We start from the raw sequence: 16035 nt of genomic DNA on the forward strand, positions 1-16035 counted from the left end.
TAGTGGGTGGTGGTACATTCTAGCAGTGGCAACAGCAGGTCACCTCTGCTGGTGCAGATTTCTTCAAGCATGGTATGCAGGCTTTTGTTCCTCACTGGCAAAAAAATGCATAGCTAATGATGGTGACTATGTTGAGAAAGACCATTTTATAGCTGAGAATTTGCTCTATCAAATAGTGTTATTGTGCTTTGTATCTGTTGTAATTTCTATGGAAACAAGCAGGAGGCGTTACTTTCAGAACAACCACTGCTTTATATAAACAGGTTGCTTTTACAAATACATGCTAACATTGTTAAAGTATGAGTACTTTTTCAACTAGTATTTGTGATCAAATATCTTTTGTATAAGAGGTTATCATGGATCTGTAAAATCACACTACTGTTCATATTTGATTAATTCAACATATTGCAGGACAGTTTAAACAACTAAATCACACTGCATTAGCTCTGGGCTACACCACAAAAAAGATATTTAACAATGCTCAACTAACTTATGCAGCTAGTTGAGCAGCAGTAATTGGAACCTAAAACTTAAACCTTGTTGATTGGCCCCTTGAGCTCCTTAAGCTTTCTTGGCAAAAGGATTACAACAAATGAACACATCTATTGGACTACTTCTAATCACATGACCTCCAGAAGAGGTAGCTATGATAGCAACAGACACAGAACACATATCACTGGAGTAATGCTGCAGTGTGTGTAATTTGTTTGCAGCAAATCATTTGCTTTATTAACAGCAGATCATTCATTGCAGTTGTAAATCACTCACTTCTAATAAAAGTTAAACAGAGGTCAAAACAGAGGTCAAAAGCCTCTTCAAGAGCTAAGGAGAACTGAAACAACTCAATCTTGCAGACAATTGTGGTTTGTCTATTCTCACCTTCTTAATAGTCTCAAGCATGGATCGTCCTCCATTCCAAGGCTTGGTGGATTTCCTCATGCAATTCAGACTTGCCATGCTGTGCCATTTCCTGTCCTCCAGTTTTCTGTGGAAAGCATTGGCTAGCATGAGCACACTGTCATACAGGTACAGGTTGGAAACCTGCAAACAATAATAACAATGAGCCTCTTTGTTTATTTATGCTTCTTTCCAAAGAAACTGTAAAAACAAGAAAACAAATTAAAAAAAAAAAAAAAAAAACAGAAGCAAACAACAAAAAAAGACGATATGTAAAAACCAAAAGCTAAGCACATTTGAGATGTTCAACAGCTAAGGAAATTCAGACAAACACCAGTGTTTGCTCCCACCTTCTTCCTTCCAGCTTAGTAATAGTCCTTTTCTGGCCAATGGATTCTGATGCATTGCCTTACCGGCACATTACCTACAGTATCGCAGTAAAGATATAAAAGATCGTAACCCAAATATAAAGTCAAGCTACAGAAAGAGTACAGCTGTCTATCAGTAAAAGTCAAGGACTGCTACCCTGTCAGTCATTTCAGCAAGAAGAAAAAGATGGAACAGAATTAAGCTCTTAGTCTTGTTCATTTGAGTAATCTTGGTAATTTCTAGCAGAGCAAAATACAATATAATGTATCTACTCAGCACACAGGGAGAAGAAATGGCCATATTATTTTGGTCTCATCATCTCTCTCCACCAAATAAAAATGAGACTGGTCATTGTTCTACTTTCTTGGGAGATATTTATGTCAGCCTTCTTGTCTTCCTTATGAGAGATAACAGCAGTAATTGATGACAAAGGCTCTAATAAGAACTGCACGCTAGTGGCATTCAGATGTTGCTTTTTCAAAGTTTTTTTCCAAACCAAGACATAGCCTCTGATACAAAATCAATGGTGACATGTGGCAAGTATGTACTTCAAGTGGTAAAATTAGTGGTAAAACTTTAGCAGTGGCAGTTACCTAGAAGTAATTTGAAAAAAAATAATTAGATACTCTCTTCATTCATCTTAATTCCTCTTCAAACCTACGCACAGATTCAGGAGTCTTATTTACTCTTTATTAAACTCAAATGAGCAGTAAGCATGAGGTGCCAGATCCATTATTTAATTATTTATTACACTAAAAGAACATTCACTGAGCTGAGGGCTTTAGACATGGTGACTTATTTATCACTCGGATTTCTGTAACCCACCACAGAAGGTGGTGCCTAGAGATCAGTAAAAGGCTACATGTGGAATTTAATGCAATGACATAATTCCTACGAAATGTCACTCATCTGTAAAGCTTAAACATATAATGCTGTTGCAACACTGTCTACAACAAACTTCTAATACCTTAAGATCTTAAGGTCAAGAAATGAAATGTTCCATATTCCATAACCTGTTCAACATAAATTGAAAGCCTAATCATTTTGAAAAATTTTCTGGTGTATGTTAATCTGATCAAAATATGCAAAAATATATATGTAAACAAATATGTAAATTTCTAAATAAATATGTAAAAACATATGTAAACAAAAATTACTCAGTTAAAATAGGAAGATAGCAAAACACTAAATACTAAGGAAACTCCCATATTTAAGTGACTAAACACAAGCAAGGATCTTAATTCAAACCCTAATAAATACTATGTCTGAGATGTCTCCCATTTGGTGTTGTCATTTTTAGTGTAATCTTCTTTCTCTTCTTTTCCTTCCAGAATTGACTTTATCTTCTTACCCTTTTCCTTTTAGAAGAGTTTCCAAAGCAGCTACTTTCCACACTTCCTCTTTTTAAGGAAAGTATGAACTTAAAGAGTTAATAAGATTCCCAAATTCCCAGCAACTAAGTTTTGTTTTTGTTAAGTCTCTTCTGCTCAACTGCATTTGCATTGTTTAGCAGATATTTTCCAAACAGCTTTCAATTAAAGCAACCATGCAAATCCTTATTATTCAACAACACTTTTCCTCTTCTAGTCTCCGCAAAAAATAAAGTAAAATTTAAGAACTGCTAAGCAGTACAGTCTACCTGTACAAACTGCGAAAGAAAAATGAAATTATGAAATTTCTTACATGCCACAAGATACAGATCCTCTCCACTCCTCATTATGTTTGTTTTTACATCTACATTTTTAACTGAGAGCTCATTGCCATGTTGTAGTGGAGCAGCCACAGAGCAGAAATGCTTTGTATTGTCTTACTTTGGCACTTTTTCAGGTCTGGAGAAATGCAACCTCATTCCCAAATCCAGTTTGCTTGGTTTGGTAGTAGAAAACTCTAGGGTAACATAAGGTGATTTGGTACAATGCGTTCCTTCCCTTCTTATGACATAGTTCTCCACATATAATGCACTGAAAGCTTGAGAGTAATTATGCTGACTGTTTTAGCCTACATAAACCTTGCATACAACTCAAAGACTACATGATGTACAAAAAAAAAAAAAAACAAAACAAAAAAAACAGCAAAAAAACAATCAGTCACCTGTTTACCAGCCTAAACAAAAAGTTCTAGCTTGTTCCATAATGGATTTTGTATCACAATTGTTTCATTATTTTTCTTTGGAAGAAAAAAGGATATAAATTAAGTGGCAGAAAGAAAGAGTCTGCAGAAGAGAAGTTTCACACTATTTACTTCCTTCTGTCACACATCTGGAGTCGTGTGGCAAGGCAGACAATCATTTCAGGAGATAGAGCAAGTTACTTTTTTGGTATGGAAAGCCTACTCCATACACCCTGCTGTACACACCGATCTACTGCCATTTTGCCACTTCAGTTTTATTCCATTGCAGATTTTGTCCAAAGCAGTGAGTATAAAGTACTGTTTAACCAACAAAATAATTATAGACTCATACACTGAGTATCCAGGTCCAACAGCAGTGAACTACCAAAATTATCTCAGTACCCTAGAAAATAAGGTCATTTTGATGCTTCACTGTTGTAGAGGAAAACCCAGCTCCTGTACATTCACAGTAATATACAATAAATGTCTTTGCTTAACTCCAAATGGGAACCAGCTTTATGCTGGAGAATGCAGTTGTGGTTCTAGTTCTAATCTGATGCCTGAATAGTTTCATATTAACACAGCTAAACAGTTGCTTCCTTGAAAACTATAGGCATGGGGTTTTTTGTTGGTGTTTTCTTTTTCCTAGCAATATCCAGTCTACTAAAATCAGAGGGAAAAGAAAAGGAAAACAAAACAAATCGTTTGTTCTAGACCAGGAACTTTTATCTCCTTTTCTCCTGAATCCTCCCTAAGGTAGAAAAATAAGAATTCTAAAACCGCTCAAATATGCTCTTCTTCTCTAAGTCACGTTCACTTTCTGCTTTAAGTCATTAGTGGGTATTTTTGGGAAGAAATAGAGATAATGAAAGCAAGACACAAATTTTGGCCTGATGTCACACTAAATCCAGCATGACAATAATTTCCTTTATTTTCTATGATATTCTGTTTAATACCTTAACAGTCCTACAGGCCTTCAGCACATATCAAAGAAAATAATCATAATAACCTCGCTCACAACAAGCTACTGATAACTTGCATATCTTTTAAGGCCACCATAAGTCACTATATTTCTAAAATAAAATAGTTCATTTGGAAGGGACCTTCAAAGACCATCAAGTCCAACTGCTTGACTGCTCCAGGGCTAATCAAAAGTTAAATTAATGAAGGCATTGTCCAGTCATCTCTTGAACATGAACAGGCTTAGGATATCAACTACCTCTGTAGGTAGTCCGTTCTAGTGTTTGATCACCCTCAAAGTAAAGAAACATTTCCTAATGCTCAATCTGAGCCTCCCCTGCTTCAGCTTTATGTTGTTCTCACCAGCACAGCCTGGCGCCTTCTTCTCTTTTCCCTGCTCAGGGAGCTGCAGAGGGCAACAAGGTTCTCTCTCTTGGTCTCTTCCAGATTAGAAGAAAACTACTTCAGAAGAAAACTGTCCTCTACAAAATCTCTGCATATGTACTGGATGGTGTTTACAACTGCATATGTTTGTTGTAACCTCCAGAACAGTAATACCACAAAATTAAAAAGGATTAATTGGACAAAGCCTGTAAATACTTGCTCCTGCAAGTGCACACACTTCAATTTTCAGCTAGCTATCAGACTCTGCATACAAAAATGACTTGGGACAGGGAATTTGTGAGACACCCAAGGGATCAACTATACCTTGTTTCCACCAGTGCTGTTTAAGACATGAGGGAACAGGAAATTTGAAAATTTGTCTTTAAGTAGCTATTCAGAATTGGTAGCAAAGTCAGAGAGAAGAAACAATGAGGCAACAGACTTGACTCCTTCGGGTTTTCAAGCTCTGCAGCGTTACTTATAGATCTAAAGAAGTGGGGGAAGGACATGTATCTGCCTGCAGAGACCCCCCCCTCCAAATAACAAAACTTCCTAGATAAGAACAAAGTGTTTAATTTTCATCCTATTTGAAGGAAGAAGCTGAAATTTTCAGTTCCTCTTTCACTTGCTGAGAGCTGTAAGAGCTGAATAAATGATTTCTGACCTATCTGCTGTAAAAATGATGGTGACTGTTTTACCGATATATTAAAGAGTTTGCACTGTACACAAGTAACTTCAGATTTGTTCCACTACATATTCAGAAAACTTATGATTATGATAAAGAACCTTTAGATCCTGTTAAAAGCCTTTGTTTCACAATGAAGAAAAACGCTGCCATGCACTAGTTGAGCAAAGCAAATTTTCAACAAGAGAATGGAAATCTTTCCGTATTTACATTATTAAATGTGATTTTCAAGAGACTTCTATATGAATTCCATAAGAATTTCCAGAGTGAATTTACTTTTGAAGTTGAATATGAAAATAGCTGTTAGCTCCTTCAGAAGCACTAATAATAGACAAGTGCTTTTCTGGGAAGGATAGCAAGCCACAAAGACTGACCCCAACTTCTGATCTGCCAGCTGTGCCAGAATTCCAGACAGACAAGACTACTGAGAAGATCAGCTGGGAAGAAGACACTCAGATACAACTATTTCAAAAAGGTATTCCCAAACTCTGCATCTGTACCCTGCTGCTGCCAAAATCATCCTGTGAGTTAGGCACTTATGTCCCAAATGACAGGATGCATCTTGCCAGGAGCAGTGAAGATCAATGGTTTACTTATGCTCTAACAGCATGTTTACACGGGTGCTGTTAGGAGGGAGAGACTAACAACTTGACCCATTTAATTTTCTCAAATTAGTTTTCAGAGCCCATTGTGAGACTTCATGTGAGTGCGTATGTTTTAAATGTATGCTTTGCTGCTCATAGAAATAAAATCACAGCCAGCTGCCTGGCATTCATGAGAAAATCAGAGTCAGAAAACAAACTTTCATTAAAGACTCAAATATCAGCTTCAAATTTCCAAAGGGCTATTTATTATCATGGAGGCAAACAAAAGCCTGAATAAAATCTTCAGAAAATCAAAACAGAGAACCATACCACAGAATATATTTAGGTAAGCTCTCCAGAGGTAAGGAGTTTAACAAGTACATTTAGTGCTTTGTCCAGTTTAATTTTAAGTGTTCCAAAAATGGGGCTTCTAAAGATGTATTTGGAAGTCTGCACTATCAGAATCTTTTTCTTTAAACTGATGAACAATTTTTATCTCCTTTATTATTTCCTTCATACTGGTTTACACATCTCACACCACTCATTTCCCTGCCTACAGCTTCTCTTCTCTGCATACTTTCTGTCCTTCAGCTAGTTTTTGCAAGCATTTATCATAATTATGTGTATTTTCCTACTCAATACGTTTTCTAACAACGTTGACAATTATACAGGGCCTAGATTACACTGCACAGCTCAAAACTTGTATAGTGAGCAATGCCAGTGCCTTCAGCTGACATCTCAAGAATTTGGGACAGCCAACGCTCACAGTCAGGAAAGTTTAGCAGAAGATGTTTGATAAAAAAAAACTGAGCACACAGTCACACCGGAGGACAAACGGTAACAGTAAATTGCAAAAGAGAGTATAAGATCATAATTCTACTTTCTATAACATATAAGCAAGTATGGCTCCATATTATGTTTTAGAGGCAATAAAAATGAAAAATTGAGGTTCTAACACTTGCTTCCTGCCATTGTCATCCACTCTCTGGTAAAACACTGAACAACAACTCAATGAAAATTTAATTATGCAAATAGAAAACTCCAGAGGTCAAAAGAGCTAGTCTAAGCAAAGGAAAAAAATGACTTCACAATGTATTTGGGTTTCAAAATCCAGACTTTCACAAAACTGCACTTGGTCAGAGGGCACCTTTTTTTCTTTTTTTCTTTTTTTTTTTTTCCCTTCTTCAAATGCACCTTTTTAGATGTGCTACAGAGCTTGAGAGGGAGATTATGCCTACAGTGGGCAGTGAAGACTGTTCAAGACTACTTTTCATTCATTCTGTTCTCTGAAAAATATTTCAACTATGACTGATTATCCGGCCAAAAGTCCAAACTAAGGTGCTAAAGAGACGCCATATTAAAGGTTTCGCAATGACAGGAAAATAAAAATGTGGCTCATCAATTCTTGATGACAGAAAGTATATGTTTTAATAGGGCTCAATTTTCACTGCTTTCAGTGGCACTTAACAGATGTGTCAAATGAGAGTCAAGCTGTTTAGCTGGATAAAACTGCAGGATAGGAGAATTAAGTTAATATAGGCAAATGCTTTTACAAAATATATCTCCAGGTACAGTAGTTAAAATGCAGTAATTCTAGAAAAGATAACAGTTCTTAAAAATGCAGCTCTGAAGGAGCAACTGCTAAGAGATGCCTCCAAAGAGATCTCACGGTCAAGTCTTCGGAGAATGACATGGAAAGAAGAGTATAGATGTTTCAAGGAATATCCTCCTACACTTCTCTACATCTTCTCTTCAAATATGTCAAACCACACCAGGAATAGTTCTTCAGTAGAGAGGCAAGATATTTAATCCTTTTAGGAATAGCCTCGTTATTTTTGTGACACAGTTTGCTGGAGTTTTCTTCTTTTTGATTTTTAAATCCTACTATATATATTTGGTCCAATTTGGTTAAATATTTGGTAAATAATTTCAGATACCCTATGCCCATTAATATATTTTACTATAGACAGATTCTCACATAAATTGAACTTATGAACAGTAAACTGCAAATAAGGGATGAAGGTAACCAGAATGGAAACCAGATTTCTGAAATGTTTCTTCAAAAACATAACAAGAAAAAAATTCTGATTTTTTAACCGAACGCACCATGAATAATCTTGAAGAAGAAAGAGTGATCTTCAAAAATCTAGCCTTGAAATAATCTAAAAACTTCATTAGTGGTAATCCTACTAAACATCATTGCAGTGCCATAGAGAGATATGGAAAGGGCATATCTGAGATGAACAGGATTTGTTATAAATCCTAAAGTGCTTCAGCATACTTTCTCCTGTCGATGCAATAATGACAGTTCTGATGGTCAAAATTACAGGATACTCATTGCCTCTGAAAAACAGCAAGCACTGAAGAGTCCTTACCATTTGTAAAAAGTAGAAGAGGGACGGGAAATCACATATTTAGAATCAATCAAAGATTAACATAGACCTCTGAATTCAAATAGAATGACCAAGATGAAAACCTTACGAAGACTTCTGAAGAAGAAACCCAATTGATAATACGTGCAAGAAATAAGGGCATGAGCAAAACTGTGACAGGTGGGTTGATGGAGCAAGATTGTATTTCCACAAAGCCTTCAGAATAGATGAGGTATTGGATAAGCTTGCAGAACAGCCTGATCTTTAAAAGCTTTATCAAAATGCCAACATGATCACCCACTGAAAAACAACTTTCCAGGATATGGTACAAAAGACACCGTGAACAAAATTGTTCCAAAAAGACTTTCGTTAATTTAACCAGAACTAAGTTAATAGTCTTGGATGTAAATGTTTCTTTCTTTACTAGGTTGTTAAAAATGCTAAATTCTCTCCTAAACATCTTACAGCTAGAGGCTGGCAGAATTTAGCTTATTCGCCTTCAAAGTCGTTAAATAAATAATTAACTAACAATAGCTGGTAAGTAACCTTGACAACAAAGTATTATTAATTTGAAATTGCCCAAGGGATTTTCAAACTGTGGTTAATCAAACTACTTCAAAGCAACACAACGACTCAGTGCTGGCAGGCAGTCACTGCCTCTGGTGGATTCACGCAGTCTGACACAGAGCTAGGAGCTACCGCTGCCTTTGGCAACACGGGTAATTTAGTGATGTACTTCTGTACAGCAAAAGGTCAAAACTATTTTTTAAGCAAGAAAAGGGAAATAGATTGAAAGTACCTAAATTACAGAACCATTAATAATATGTCAATCATACTGAGAAATGAATATAAGCTCTATTCCCAACAAGATGTTATATAACATGTTTAGACAATGTCTAAACAAAATGCAGATACAGAATGCTTCAGACATAATTGCACATGCTTAGAGCATCCTATATTCAATTAGTAGAAACCTAAACATAAGACATAGGGCAGTTTATCTGAGAAACTGGTAATAGTATACAGTGCTCTTCAGTGTCCATGATATTACATTTCAGCACGGCTGGACAAGGAAACTATAGAATCAAGTTCCACAAAGCTAACTATACACCTCTGCACCTCTTTCTTGTTTCTAAGAACTAATGGGCAAAGAATAACATTACTTTTCCATTCTCTTAATAACTGTTTCTAAGGTAGCACAGTATTTCTGAAAGACAAGAAATAAGAATGCTGAAGATGTGTTACTTCTCTAAACCCACATTTGTGAAATAGTAGAAAGAGTATTTAGATTCCTAAAGGGTCTTTTGTCAGTGAACTTCTGTAATAGACTGTGAGGCTATTCAAGCCAGCAAACCAATTACTGGTTTAGCAAATAACTTCCTCAGAGAAGTCTGCCAGAGCTCTTTGGATGACTCTCTGAATTACATCATGCATAAGCTAACTCAGTCAGAAATACTCAAAATCCTGTTGTAAGGTAAAACTGTCCCCCAATAAGTGATTTTTGGTGCAGGCTACATCACTTTTTTGAGCATAATGGAAATAGTTCTGATCCTCTGAAATGACTGACCTTTGCTCTCCTTACAGCATTTCTCAAAATTGCTATCAAACATTGAGAGTGTCTTTTCTTTCTATGAAAAGACAGGCATAGACTTTCCCCAGTGCAGAAAGAGCAGACCAGTGCTCAGAGATACAATTTATGCAGCTGGAATTTCCCACACTTCGGGATCAAACCCATTGTGACAGAATCTGAGTCAGGCAGAGGCTCTTTTGGAGGAGAAAATGCCCACACACCTTCTCTTGAAGGATTTCAGTCTCTGCAACTACGACTCATTAGAAGAGCACAAATAAGTAAAACAAACATCTCCATTTCCTGTTCCGTTGAAAATCTTCCCCCTTTACAATTCTCATCCTGGGACTTTTTCTACTTTTCCTGGCTTCCCATAAGCCTCACGTTTTCCCTGCTGAAGCTCTAATCCAAAATGAGTTACCCACTAGCAAGGACATCCTTCCTGACCGGGTTGCAGCAGCCCAGACTGCAGGCAGCCCCTTCCCCACAGCCTTACCAAGCCCTAAATTGACTCACTCACACAATACCTATGCTTGTTGACTCATAGACTTGACCTCTGCATATTTATACTATCCCAGGTTAAAATTACATTTGCAATATTTGCTTGGTGTGTGTCACCAAGCTTATATGCTCAATCTACCAAAAGTTCTCCTTTTTGTCCAGCAGCTTGTACTGTACTATAGAGGAGATTCTTAAATTGTCTAAAGTAAACTAGAAACACGGGGAGTGCCACTGAAAGCCACAGATCTGTGTTTCAAAATTATTGCACTATGACTGGAAATACCAATTGAAACTGTTTAAGCTTAAATTACTGCAAGAAAAATTCTGATATCTGGGATAAATCTGGAGGTTTTGCCTATGCCAGAGTAAAATCATCCTTCAGGGGTCTGTACTGAGACCAATGCTCCTTAATAATCAACAGTGGGATTAAGTGCACCCTCAGCAAGTTTGGGGGTAACACCAACCTGCGTGGTGCTGTTGACATGCCTGAGGTTTCCATCCAGAATGACCTCGATGGGCTTGAGCAAGGGCTCAGGAGAATCTCGTGAGGTTGAATAAATCCAAGTGTAAGGTCTTGCACCTGGGTGACAGTAACCCCCATTATCAATACAAGTGGGAGGAAAAGCTGTATTGAGCACAGCCCAGCCAGAAAGGACCTGGGAGTACTGGTGGATGACAAGCTGAACATGAGCCAGCAATGTGCCCTCGCAGCGTAAAAAGCCAGTCATATCCTGGGCTGCACCAGAAGAAGCATTGTCAGCAGGTTGGGAGAGGTGATCCTGCCCCTCTGTGCTGGTGAGACCTCACTTGAAGTACTGAGTTCAGATATGGAGTCCTCAGTACAGGAGCGATGTGAGCATATCCAAAGGAGGGCCACAAAAATGATCCAAGGGATGGAACACCTCTCTATGAGGAAAGGCTAAGAGCTCGGGCTGTTCAGCCTGGAGAAGAGAGAGTCTCCAGAGAGACCTTCAATATCTAAGAGGGGGCTAGAAGAAAGAAGGTGGCAGACCCTTTAGCAGGGTCTGCTGTGACAGGACAAGGAAAAACAGTTTCAAACTAAAAGAGGGAAGACATAGACATATATAAGAATTTTTTTAATTTCTTTTATTTTTTTTTATTTTTTATTTTTTTATAATAAGGGTAGCGAAGCACTGGAACAAAGTTCCCCAGAGAGGTAGAGGTGCAATCACTGGAGACTCTTGAGGTCAGGCTGGACAGGGCTTTGAGAAATCTGATCTGGCTGTAGATGTCCCTGTTTATTGCAGGGGAGTTGGACTGGATGACCTTTAATGGTCCCTTTCAACTCAATCAATTATGCTCTAGGAAATCTGTTACCAAAATCTGGAACTCAAACCAGTGGTGCATATTTCATATGCTCTTACAATTACCAGCTGCTGGAGACTTCTGAGACTATTGAAATGGGACAGATTGAATACATCAACTGCACTCAGTCCATTTAACTAAATATGATATGCTCCACAGCCCAATACATATCAGAGTTCCGTTATGCTCAAGATTAATACTTTTGTATCAGATATCTGAGGAATAAATATAATAAAAAAAATAGTAATGCCAGAAAACTATGATGACACAGGTTGTTTTTTTTTTTTTTTTCTTCACATAGAAGAAGATTCATAAAAGGATGGCATACCCAAAATCATCTTTGGGTTAGTACAACTGATTTCCAGCGCTTTATGGACATAACATTATATCTAAAATACTTCTGCAAAAAAGAAATAAAAAATTAAATCAGGAATAACCGAGCAAAAACTACATGCACAGATTTATCTGTATTCATTTTATTTTTCCTCTGAGGTAATTCAGTAACAGAAAACTATCTCACATCGAATTCCTAAAACGGACTTTTCTGCTGAACGTAGCTACTGACCTGCAGCATTTGAAGATAGCCTTCCTGTGGATCACAGAGCAGTGATGATATTCGGTGATTGTTCCTCATGCACCTCTGATTATTGTCCTTTGAGAGAGGGAAAATCTGCCGGATAACTGTCATCCTCCCAAGGGCACTATGCACCAACTCTAATATTTCATTATCAGTGATTTCCTGAGAATGGAAACATAGTATTTTAGAAACAAAGACTTGTGCAGACGTTTTAATATATATCTAACATTGTTCAAAAAATGTTTTTAAGCAAACAAAGGAAAAAGCAAAAGTTACAGATGCACATGTTTTGTCTAGAACAAAAAGGTTTTTTTTATGTTTAATAACAGCATTTTTAAATGTGCTATCTGAAATAAAGAAAACAGCTTAACATAGCACTATCTATTCTGGAAATATTATCATACTGTGGAAGTAGTTCCTCATAGGAAAAAGCACAAAAACAGAATCAATAGATCTCAAGGTAAGGAACAAGAAACGTATACAGACAGAATAGAACCTCACTACAGCCTCAAAACAAAACAACAAATACAAAATGTAGCCACCTTTAAGAAATACAGCCCCCACCTCTGAGAACAATGTTGTGAGAACATCTTTCCCGGAAGAACATTAAATTATTTCTTCAGACTAATCCTTATAATAATGACTCAATCAAGTCTTTTGAAGTAATCCATATTACAAAATCAGAAAGCTGGGAAGCTTCATGGAAGGGATGGACACAGTTAAGAATATAAAGTACTGCACAGAGAATAATTTGGGATAAGATAGAAAGAAAAATCGTGACAAGGGACAGAGTCTTCATCTACTGCCCTTATGTTGTAACTGATGCCAACTCAACTATATGCTCTACTCAGTATTCCATACCTAAACAAACAAAAACATCTTTTCTTACCCTTAAAACAAATAATTCGAAAATTATGGGTTTAGCTGATCCTGAAATCATAACAGTTGCGCAGCCTGAGATGGCTATCAGCTGCCATGGAGATTCCTTCCCCACGAGGAACAACAGGCTGCAGCACCACTGTCTGCATTCCTCCCTTCAGACACATCCTTCACAGAGAAGGCTTTACAGCCGAGCTCCCTACCACTGCCACCAGCAGCCTCACACGTCCCGTCAGCCAATCTCCAACATCAGCTGGCTGTGCAACCTGCACAGCTGGGCCAGCTCATAGCCAAGCTCACACAGGGCTGCTCTCAGTACCTCAGAGTAGAGAGCAGCCAGCAATTCATATCAATGGACTTGCCCTGTTTTGACACCATCTTGCAATGTGCCATCAGGGGAAGTGAAGCTGATGCTGTATTTTCAACGTTTGAGAAAAATTATTTTGCTTTCTTGACATTTTTTTCTGTCAAGCTGAGAGTGAAGTGACCACGGGGTTATCGTAATTACTTGTAATGGCTGACTAGTATTGTAGCTTTGGCTCAGTTCTTCTTTGCTGATTTTCCATCATTTTTAAGGAATGCGAATTTTTAACTTCGTAGAAGGTAAAATTCATTGTGTTAACAACAGTGTGAAGTAAATACAGAAAACATACACCAACAGAAGTAAAAAGATTCTGAGACTTCATAACTCTGTAGAAGATCACCACAGAATTGCCTTGAGCTCTACATAGTCCCTCCAGAAACCAGCCCTGGATTTCTTTTCTCTGGTGTTGAGGGTGTTAATGCCACATACTGTGTCTAAGCTTCTCCCACTGTGGTCTGAGGGAGAACCAGCTTTATGCAATACCTTTAACTCATCACCCTCTAGAGGTGGTAGGGAAACACAGACTGAATGACTGGAAACAGAGGATACCTTTTGAAAAAAAGTAATTATCCATAATTCAACTCATGCCACCTGTATTTTGCATTCTACCCATGTCATGAATGTTTCTTATTTTTTTAAGACATACCACAACCTGCATCAAAATGCTTGACTCAGCAGGATGGTTCTCCTAGGTACATTAATTCACATCGTTCACACTCAGCTATGCACATCAAGTGAATCCTGAACAAAAGAGCCTAGTCACTCTAAGAGACTCAGAACATAACTGGGCTAAATCAAATCTCAAAGTGCTACCTTTTCCTGTGTAGACAGCTGGCAGCAGCTAGAGGCTTCAATACCTTAGTTCTATATGTAATGCTAGGGCAACAACATTACATCTGATTACCATTAATACCAGCAAATGATCTGCTCATTTTAGAAACAGGATTCCATTTTTGAAATTTAAAAGGACAGTAAAAAAGTTGTTGCAGAAAAAAAGGGTCTGTGCATGACTACATTTCAGAGCTAATGCTCTAGAAACTAAGGGTAACTACAAACCGTTCCAAGCTGTACATCACGATCCCTGGTAGACCGCAAGCAGTGCGATACAGGGCATCTTGGGCAGCTCCTAGAGCAGAATAGTGGTGTGTGTCTGTGTGAACTGTGGACAGCAACAGGACATGCCATCCTGCTCAGCAGCAGATGCATTTCCCTGGACCAGTGTCATGGCCACAGGTCTCCCCCTCATGTGGTGTTGGCATATCCTGGGGGTTCATTTCTAGAAACACTCTGATTCTGGCTCAGCAGCATGTGAAGCTTTAAAGGTCACCTGTGCTCTGACTACATTTATATCTACCAGGATAACAGCATGTAATCTGTATATTGTTCTAGGTCTTGGAGTCACAGAGGAAAGGAACATTTCACACTGGTCTTATAATTAAATTCTACTTATCTAGTTAATTTTTAAAAAATAACCTGGTTTTTTTTTTTCCCCTGTATATGACATCACAGAATCATAGAATATCCCAAGTTGGAGTGTGCCAGAGCACACTGCTCAATTATGTTCAACTTCCATCAATCAGAACCCCCAGATCCCTTTCCATGGGGCTGCTCTCCTGCCTCTCATTCCCCAATCTGTACAGATATTTACACAGGGGTGCCCAGTCCTAGATGCAAAATCTGAAACTTGCTCCTTTTAAAAATCACACTAATCGCCCAGTTGACAAATTTGTTGTGCAAGGCCTCTCTGCCCTTGAGGAACTAGCAGTTCCTCTCAATTCAGTGTCATCTACAGATTTACTTAGTATACCTTTGAGTACTTCATGCAAGCTGCTGACGAAAATATTAAAGAGATTTGGCCCTCTAAAATGAAGCCCTGCAGAATCCCATCACAGTCTGGAAACCAGCTTGATGTAACCCCATTCACAATAACCCTTTGAGCTCAACCCTTCAGCCAACTGTTCACTCCCTGCATTATGATTTTGCTTTGCTACATGCTGGATGTTTTGTCTACATTGATATTGTGAGGAAACACTGTTGAAAGCTTTGCTGAAATACAAACAGACTGCAACTGACTACTGGCTTCCCTTGAACAACTGGGGACCCAAATTTTCTGTGACAACTGAGCAAGCCATTTAATTCAGTCCTAAACCTTTATAAGCAACTACGCTCCAAATTTCCAATCTTGATCATGGATCATTACGCATCACAAGACAGCACACTAATTATCTTCCAATACTATGTGTGGACAACTGCATTCTAAATAAATTTTATTGATTGGTTTGCAAAATCTTACAAAATCCCATACTAAGTGCCCACTGTTCTGGCTTTTGTGATCCCTTGATGTTACTGACTGTTACTGTTACTGATATTAATATAGATGGCAGTTTTTGCTTGCTTCAGGGGTATGCTTTAAGGAAGGAAAGGAGCCTAACTATTGCCTAGCACCTCAAATAGCAAGTTG

General features: G+C 38.0%; 1 protein-coding gene across 2 annotated transcripts in view; it reads right to left on the reverse strand.

Annotated features, from left to right (window-relative positions):
* The window catches only part of GRID1 (glutamate ionotropic receptor delta type subunit 1), a 509969-nt gene that overhangs the window by 95377 nt on the left and 398557 nt on the right, over window positions 1–16035 (reverse strand). For both annotated transcript variants that reach the window (XM_042818876.1, XM_042818875.1), the window contains exons 6-7: window positions 12320–12493; window positions 880–1041 (exon numbers count right to left, since the gene is read on the reverse strand). In XM_042818876.1, the coding sequence (XP_042674810.1) occupies window positions 880–1041; window positions 12320–12493 (336 nt within the window). The remainder of the gene's footprint in view (window positions 1–879; window positions 1042–12319; window positions 12494–16035) is intronic.

Source organism: Centrocercus urophasianus, unplaced genomic scaffold (genome assembly GCF_019232065.1).
Source record: "Centrocercus urophasianus isolate 14NV4802_14NV808 unplaced genomic scaffold, USGS_Curo_1.0 seq_17, whole genome shotgun sequence".
Taxonomy (NCBI): domain Eukaryota; kingdom Metazoa; phylum Chordata; class Aves; order Galliformes; family Phasianidae; genus Centrocercus; species Centrocercus urophasianus.